At 48.3% G+C, this 9,321-nt stretch overlaps 1 protein-coding gene across 13 annotated transcripts in view; it reads right to left on the reverse strand.

The window, feature by feature from the left end:
* DOCK7 (dedicator of cytokinesis 7) overlaps positions 1-1,775 on the reverse strand; it is a 99,365-nt gene extending 97,590 nt beyond the window's left edge. For all 13 annotated transcript variants that reach the window (XM_050307554.1, XM_050307553.1, XM_050307549.1 and 10 more), the window contains exon 1: positions 1,646-1,775. In XM_050307554.1, the coding sequence (XP_050163511.1) occupies positions 1,646-1,683 (38 nt within the window). In that variant the 5' untranslated portion in view covers positions 1,684-1,775. The remainder of the gene's footprint in view (positions 1-1,645) is intronic.
* Between the last annotated feature and the right edge of the window lie 7,546 nt (positions 1,776-9,321).

Raw genomic sequence — 9,321 nt, forward strand, 5'->3', positions numbered from 1 at the left:
TGCTCAAATCCCTTATCCTCTGAAATAGCAACAGTCACAGCAGCAGGTTCTGTCACAGCCCGAGAAAGGCAACAGCCCACTCGGGGCACCTCTGGGTACAACACTGCAAGTTTTTGCCTTCACAAGCACTGCACGTGCAGCCCGTGCACCAGGAACTTGAGGTTTCTCTGAGTATGACACTACAACACGGGAAATCCCAGACAGAAATACAACAATCTTTCACATAAGTGTAAAAGAAAGAGCTGGAGATGCAGCAGCCTCATTGCAGACCGCCTGGGTCCTTCTACAGCCACAGGTGAGCCGTATGTAGCACACACACAGTGCTGCCCCTTGGCTGGTTTGAGAACACGTGGAGTGGGCTGGATGAGCCCAAAAGGTGCTCAGAGGTGGCTCCTCTGTGCTACGGTCCCATGAACTCGCTGCACCAGGCGGGAACACTGAGTGCCACAGTGGTCACCCCAGGGCCATTTTATTTAACTTCCTGCCAGGCTGCACAGCTCTGACGCTCTCACTCCTAGCACTTGTCTCTCATGTGACCATTTCTATGACTACAATCAAAAAGCAGGAAAAATGGTCTGGCAGCAAATCCATCTCTCCCCATTCCTTGATCTGTCACATTAACCCCTGCCTAATGCACACCAAAATCTGCAGAGAACCAGGAGAGAGGAACAATGTTTTCAGCCCTGTCTCCAGATCATGAGTGGAGTGGGACTGATGTCTCTCCTCTACCTCCTACCCAGACTTTTCCTTTGACCTATTTCTTTGTCCATGACCCTTGCAGCTCCTGTAACTGCAACTATTTGTACCTACAGTTTCTCACTCAATGGCATAAATGATACCACTTTCACTACTGTCCACAGCCTCCTGAACAGCACAGGCAAAACCGATGGTTCTCACTTTCACTCCTCTGCCAGTTACAGGTAGGAGAGGGACCACAGTCACCCAAGGCTACCTGGTCTCACCTCCAAAGAGAAAAACTGTGTTCCCACCTGGAACCACACGCCTAAACTGGAACACAGACCTGCAGAAACCTGCTAGTACCAGGTAATTTTCTATAAATTCTCCTCCTTAAAAATACAACAGAACTTTGGAAAACCCGAGGATGCTGACCCCCGCGAGCCTCTGCCCTGCCCAAGGGGCTGTGCCACCGCCGAGCCAGCTCCGCTCTCACACAAAAGCTCCCTTGGAGCTCCCTCTCCATTTTACAGCCGGGGAGGAGGTCGGTGCTCCAGGTGCGGGGCCGGGAGGCGGCCGGGGCCGGCAGGAAAGCGCCCATTGTGCGGCGAGAGGGGCTGCACAAAGCGCCCGGCCGGCCTTTGTTAGCGGGAGCGGAATTCCACGGCTCTTTTCCTCCCTTTTTTTTTTTTTTTTTTTTTTTTTCCCTCCCCCGCTCCCCTGGCGGAGCTGCCCCGGTGGGGCGGCCCCGCGCTCGGCGGTCACCGCGCCCGCTCCCGGACCCGTGTTTCGGGCGGGGGGCGCGGCGGCCCCGCGGCCCCGCCGGGGCGGACCCTGCCCGGCGCCCCGGAGGCCGGCAGGGCGCGGGCGCCCGCGGGCCGCGCCGGGCCCACACGCCCCGGGGCGCGGCTGCGGCGGCGGGGCCCCCCCGGCGGGCCCGTCCCCCCCGGGCCGGCGCGGCCCCCGGTACCTGCTGATCTTCTGCGCGAAGGCGCGGCGCTCGGCCATGGCCGCGCTGCGATCCGCGCTGCCGGCCCGGCCAGCGCTCCGCCGCCGTAATGCTCCGCCGAGCCGCGCACTCGCGCGGCGCAGCCCGCGCAGCTCCCACCCCTGGCGCTCGCCGCGCCCGCCCGCCTCCTCCCCCTCCGCGGGCAGGGGCCGCTCCTCGCAGATATACGGCGGGGCGGGCGGGCCCGGCGCGGCGAGGAGGGACCGTCCCCGTCCCCATTCCCGACCCCGTCCCCGTCCCCATTCCCGACCCTGTCCCCTTGGCGTCCCCCGCGCTCGGACGGGCTCCACCGGGCGCCTCCCGTCCCCACCGCCGTGCCGCTTTAGTCCCATGTGAAAAACGGAGCGGGTGTGGGCTTCTTCCCGGCACTGATGGAGATCTGCTGGTGGTTTGGGAAAAAGGCTCCTCAGCCGGCTCATGCCTCCCAGCATCTCATCCCGGCCCTCACCCAAAACTGCAGTAGGGGTCCCGTGTGTGCCGACCCTTGGGGGCACCTCACAGGACCACTGAACCAACTGGGTTGGAAAAGACCTCTGAGATCATCGAGTCCAACCTGTGACCAAACACCACCTTGCCAATTAGACCACGGCACTGAGTGCCACGTCCAGTCTTTCCTTAAATGCCTCCAGGGATGGAGACTGCACCACCTCCCTGGGCATCCCCTTCCAAAGTCTGATCACCCTTTCTGTGAAGAAATTTCTCGTGATGTCCAACCTAAACCTCCCCTGGCACAGCTCAAGACCTCACTGGGTGTCACGGGTCTCTTTGGCCACCAGCATACCCACCCTGCATGGCACTGAGGACACCACTGGCCACCGTGGTCCTGCCTGCAGGGACATCACTGGGCTCTCAGTCTGTCCTGCCCTGTATGGTACCAACTTTTCCTTCAGAAAGGCTAAAACTCATCCCTAACGATGATTCAGAGGATGGCTGGGAAAGTGTAACATCCACTTTCCCATCCAAACAGGTCATTACTACCAGTCTCTCCAAACATGCTGTATTTGGTGTCATCCCAATGGGAAGAGGAGGTAGAGAATGGGAATTAAGAACAAACAAACAAACAAAAACACAACACTATTTTGAGACTTCAAAGCATAGGACACGTTCTAGCAGTTAATTCCAAGTCACTGTTACCCTGCATGGGCTGTGCCTTGATCTAAACCAGAGAGCTATTAATAGCAACCCAGGAAGTGTCCAAAAGCAGGAGCGCTAATTCACCCCACTCCATCTGTTTGCATTGTGTGAATGTTTCCCACACACTGAGGACACCAGTTCTTCCTCTCGCAGGAGCCACTGCTTTCCAGCTGCATATAATTACTCTGCTTTCCTGTTTGTGTGTGTTTACACAGGGAATGCCAGGCCCCCAAATCTGCAAATACATACATGTGTGAGTAACCCCAGTGGATTTAGCCAGGCTCTGTGCACACACCAAGCGAATCCCACGTGGGTAAGATTGTGACCCTTGACAGAAATGTGCTGTTGTGCATTACACAGATGGAGATCCTGAGAAGCAAAGACCAATTGTACACACTGAGAAAGGGATGTTCTTCTCCAAAGGGGGGGGGAGAAAATATCCCACAATATCTGCCAAGACAAAAGACTTTTGCTCTGGAATTCCTGCCTGCGTGGAGGATTGCACACTAGAGAATTCCATCACATAGAGTGGATGGGATAAGCTATTTACCTTCTTATATCCACATAAATTGTGGATGCCACCTGGAAGTGTTCAAAGCCAGGTTGGATGGCGCTTGGAGCAACCTGGTCTAGTGGGAGGTGTCCCTGTCCAAGGCAGGAGATGATCTTTAGGGTCCCTTCCAGCTCCAAACACTCCAGGATTCTATGGCCAAATTCTCATACACAGTGTGTGTGCTCACAAGAACAGACCAAAGCATGAGGGACCACCAGGAATGTTTCTTTCCTCCATCCTGTATGGAATTTCCTTTCCAAAATGGCATCAGTCTGAGATGCAGGAGGGCTAATTTAGCCCTGCCCTAAGGCAAAATGTCCCTGCCTAACCCTTTGAGACCAAAACTGGGAATCCTGCAGTTCTGAAAGGGAAACTCCTCTCACTGCCACAAGGTGGAAAGAGCAGCCCAGCCCCAGCAGCCCTGACATACAGAGCACTGAATATCCAAGGTCCACCAGAGACACCCTGGATTTTAGATTTAATCTTCCCCTCCTGTCAGTTGCTACCACAGAGAGAAAATCTTGGTTAAGCCGTGGGCACTGAGTTTTGATGTCACCTTTGCTCATCTGTCTGTGTCCTGCTCTTCCTTGACTTCCTCTGTGGCTCAAAGCTGGGCCAGATGAGCTCCAGCCAATATAGCTGGGTTAAATATGAACAAAATCCCTCAATTAATAGTCAACATCAAGTGAATTCCAGAAAAACAACAGACTCCTCATTACTTTTCACACAGTAACAGCCCAGCAAAAGTCTACAGGTGACTTCAAATAATAAAAGATCAGTGAGGTTGGTAGAAATGTACACATGATCTTGCAGAGAGAACCAAGAGCTTCTCTAGATTGTCTGACTTTTGCAGTGCGTGGAGCATTAACCAAAACAAGTCAAAGAAAAAGTGAAGAAATATGAAGAAAAAAAAAGATGTAGTCTTTTACCATTATAAATCCAATAATGCCAAATATTAAAACTCAAGTTAACAAATCCTGCCCCCACATCCCTGGTAAGTCAGTGATTGAGGAGGAGGTGTTATTTCAGGTACTAGGGTGAGTGCTGCCACTGACAGGCACAGAGCCACATAACCCTCCTGCCTCTTGTTTCCTCATCTTAGAAGTGAATTAATTGAAGGAAATGCTTTGTCTGAAGAAACAAACTCAAGCTTTGCAAAGAAGAGAACATGACCAACTGAGCACAGAGACCGGTTGCGTGGAATTTCGGTCTGCCAAAAAAATTTCTCCAGGCATCTCTTTAGGAACTAACAGCTCCCTCTGATTCAGAGACAACAGTTGTGTGGCAAGTTTTTCCTGCAGAAGATGGAACTATTTTCTTTTAATAGGGTGAAATTGTATGCAATAGATGAGGTATCTGGAGTATTGCACTGCTTATTTTTCATGAAGTTGTTTGTGCTTTTGTATTGTCCTCAAGGGTGTCTGGTATCTCAGAATGAGGGTGAAGACAAAGAAAGACCAGCCTCAGTGGAGGGACTGCAATTAATACCTCCAGACAGCTCAAGTTAATTTAAATTAATATTTGGATAGAGGTTACATATTTCTAGCAAGCAATTTAAACCCTGGAACTTTATCAGCATTATGAGGATACTGAATCTCTCCATTAACACACTGTAATTCTTTACCATGTTTTAGGAAGCAAAGAAGGAACCTGATTTGTTCTACACTGGATCCCAATGGTGCATCAGCCTTTGAGAGACATCACTGCCTCCCAAATGGAGTTAGTCCATCTATGCAACCATCATTAACAAGGATTTGCTGCTCCAAGGAAACGGTATCTTAGAAGCTGGGAGTGATCCTCGCCTGAATTGGTGCATTAGCACTGGAACACCGGAGAGAAAACTAAAAAACCTTGGGAGTTGAGGAACACTGTGAAAGGTGATGGTCTGCACTGCAGTTGTTGCATTTCCCTGTTAGTCAACTATTCATTGCTGATTTGAGGGCTGGGGAAAAGCCCAGCAACTTACCAAGACATGGACTGTCATGTTTAAAGTCACTTTCTAGTCTTCTCTGATAAACCACGTAACAAAAAGCTGAGGAATGAATTGCTGAGTCTACAACTGTGAGCTGAATTTGGGCTGAGCACCTACCTGAAGTTCACGGCATGGACAAAGGGATCTTCCACCTGGAGCTGTGGAACCACAGCTCTTACACTGAAGGGGCTGGGAATGAGGAAGCATTTTGATCAATTCCCCAGGGTACTTGTCCATGAACCACGTGCCTCCTTTAAAACACGTGATTAAAATGCTTCTTTTTATTGAGAATGACTTTTGCTCAGCTCTAATCAAATCTGGTAAATGCATCCTGCAAACAGAAATGTAATTCCTTGAGCCTGATATATGTAATCTTACAGTGATAAGATTAGGTCCTGCACAAGAAAAATCCCTTTGGATTGTAGCCATAAAACATTCTGACAAAAGTGAACCACTCTGTGCCTTGTTTGTTAGCAGACTATTTACTCACCCCACGGCTTCCTTGTTCCCCTTACGTAAACTTCCTCAAGGCAAACACATTGAAAACATTTTCCATGGAAAACGTGTCCAACGTAATTCCATAAACAAAGTAGTAAACAGGGACTGCAAATGCAGAGAGCCACCTCCTGGCAGCTGCGGAGAACGAGTCACGCTCACGAAGGGCCAAATCTCTGCTACTTTTGCCAAATAATGTGTTTAAAGACAAGGAACTGCACGTGTGATGTGAACTGCACAAGCAGAAGGACCTTCTCCAGACATGTATGGCAAGAGGAAGGAAGTTGCTGTTCTCAGACAAGGAATAGCCTTGTCTGCCCAGTGCCCAAATTCTGCTGGATGAACAAGCAACCAGGAGAGGAAAGGAGGAGTGAGGACTCTCCAAATGCCTGCAGCCTTCACTACATGCCTCACATTTATATTATTTCCTTCACAGAGCCACAGAACTGTCCTAACCTTTCTACAGCCTTCTTCACATGGTGGTGTTTCGTGTCAGCTTCCCTTCTGCCTTTATTCTTTGTCTCCTGAAATTATTTCCCTTCAGAGTTCTTAATTTTAGTGGATGGGTGCATGAAGTTCGGTCTCCTCAGAGAAGGACTCCCAGTCTTCCCAACCGAGCATCCATCAATTTCTGCTCATGTTTATCATTTTCAGGCAGTTTATGTTTCTACTCCAACACAGTTTTCAATCTCTCCCAGTTTAACACTTTGTAAATGCCACTAATGTGCTCTTTATTTCCTCTTCCAGGTATTTAACCAAGATCTTACATTAGGGGCAGCCTGGGACAGACTCTTACAAGTATCCTGCTGAAGCCTCCTCTTCCCTACCTAATCCTGGGATAAAGAAATCTGGTTTTGGATGGATTAAGCGGTACAAGCACAAGTGTGCTGGCTAATTTGGGAGAGACAACCACCTCAGCAGCAATGCAGGCACACACTGCCCCTTCCACCCTCATTGCTGCTTGAAAGGATGGGGCACAAGTTCACACAGCCTGGATTCCCATGTTTTTCCCTTATCCTGTTTCAGGATCTCTCTTTACTTCCACGAAAACTGAAGGTATTTAGTATCTCTGAGGCTCTGCAAACTTAAACTTCAGAGTGGCTTCAGAACTTCCCAGAAGGAAATAGATCACAGATGGCTTACTTCCCTAGGAAATGAAACTAAAAATAAATGAGGGAAAATTCCCTTCTCTCAAACTCTGTGACCCAGAGTCTGCTCTGCTCAGACAGCAGCCAAACGGGTGTTTGGGAAAGCACATTTGGCCAAATGTTTAATGAGGTTTTCTAAATATATCGTAGATTATTGATGGTGCTCAGATGAATTCCCAGATCAAGTAGGACAGTGGGAGATACAGGAGTAGGAGCTTCATTCCCCACTGCCCAGTGTTCTCCTACTGCTCTGCAGTATTTGGTAGATAATGTTGTGTATCTCCATAAATCAGAGAGTATCTCCTCTAATTTTAAGTCTTGCCTTGGCCATTTGGTGTCTGCCTATTAAAAAAAGCAAAAATAAACTGTATTTCCCATGAACATGGATTTTAAGTATTTCCTTACTATCCTACATTCATTTAGCACAACTGGAGCTCAAGGATGGTTGGCATGGTCTTCATGCCATTAAAATGCTGAAAGTGTGAACTCTGTGACATTTGTTAGAAGTTTGTTGAACGAAGAAGTTCTGTCCCACTCCCCTCGCAAATCTTTTCTGCAGAAATAGGCATCAGTCGATGTGAAGGAAACTCTCTTTACAGACAATTATTTGTGTTATCTGAGTGATTATTTGGCAACCAAAGTTTTCTTTTGCATGAAAAAAAAAACCAACCAGAAAATAAATACCTTCCTTTTTATAACCTGCCTGCCTGAGGGATTTCCAGTGTATATCCAGATGGCATGTTGTGTGTCAACTCAGGGCACAGCTATTCCATTTCAGAGCAGGAAGGTGCAGGCAACTGATCTCAGGCAAGGGAACAGCCATTTCCTTTGATGAACTGGGTAATTCTTTGTTCAACATTTTGCCAGTTCTAAGCCACGTTATCTACTCAGCTCTCCACATTCGAGCCCATACACAGAGAGACAAGCACATTCATCTTTGTCTTTGAGAATAAAAGCAAAGATAAAACTTTAAACAACTATTATTCCTGAAAAAGATCATGAAATTCTGGTTGCAGGGGGCCCCCTTCCTTCTGCCCTGATAGACCACCCACTATTGTGGGACCACAGTTTGTTTACAACAAACAGCAACCTGGGTTTTATTTTTAATCTTTATCTTTGCTTGCAAGCAAATGGTGAGCATTGAGCTGAAAGGCAGGGAAGGATTAGAAAGGTGATCTGCTACATCCCCACTTCAAGCCAACAGACAGAACCTTTGGAACATGATGTTGTCTGCTTTGCATATTAATACCTACAATTCTCTTTACTGACTGACCCTACTATGTGAAATATATCCACGAGATTGCAGAAAAAACCCACCGGGAAATACACAAAACATCTACTGTTGGTATTTGCACTGAAGCTAAATTTTAGATCATGTGCTTCAATCATGTGCTGATTACAAAAATTAAACTCAGCCTGATCATTTCTGACCAGCAGAAGGCAGTAAAATCACAAAATGGAAAAAAACACACTTGACTTTGCTTCATGAACATAATTCATGAGTACACAAAGAAAGCAGGAACATCATCCTTTTATAGGATATTGAGCTGTAATGCCAGTTCCAGACAGCTGAGAAATTCAAGTCAATCCTTCACAAATCCTGCACTTTTTTTTTTTAAGCCCTGGGCTCCTGATACACCCAATGAGTATTTTTAAGCAGCTTAAGACAAACAGATTAATGAAGAACCTACTTTAAAAAACACTAAAAAACCCCAAATCCCTCAGGGGAGTGAGAGGAGATGCAGTGGCTCCCATGAGTTTCAGAGAAGAAATAAAGCAGTGAATTGAATCAGAGCACAATCTTGGCAGAGGGTGGGCTGGAGACTGAAGTCCTCCGGAGTGTGGAGATTCGGGAAGCATTTTGCTCTAATGAAGTCAAAAGACACCGAATTAAGAAAAAGAAAATCAATAAATACAATGGCTAATCAAAACAAAAAAGATCAAAAACCCCCCAAAACCAAAACAACAAAACCAGCAAAAAAACCTCACACAACCCTCCCCCCTCAAACAAAACCACAAAAAATCCACCAAAACCCAAACTAAAACCCCCAACAAAACAGAAAATCCTCCCCCAAAAAACCCAAACAAACAGAGAAACACTGTTAAAGGGCAGCTGCCGACTCCGTGACGGGTCGGGCTTTCCGCTCCCGCCCACCTTCCTGTGGTTTCGCCTCCAGCCACAGCCCGGCCCCCCCAGTCCCCTCAGCCCGCCTCGCCGCCTCTCTCCGTCCTTTTCCTCCCTCTCTTCTTTTCCTCCCTCCTCTTCCTCCCTCATTCCCTCCTCTTCCTCCCTCCCGCCTCCCAGCCGCTCTCCTGCTGGACTACCACTCCCAGC

The sequence above is a fragment of the Myiozetetes cayanensis genome, unplaced genomic scaffold, assembly GCF_022539395.1.
Source record: "Myiozetetes cayanensis isolate MyiCay16 unplaced genomic scaffold, myiCay2020 scf12, whole genome shotgun sequence".
NCBI lineage: Eukaryota > Metazoa > Chordata > Aves > Passeriformes > Tyrannidae > Myiozetetes > Myiozetetes cayanensis.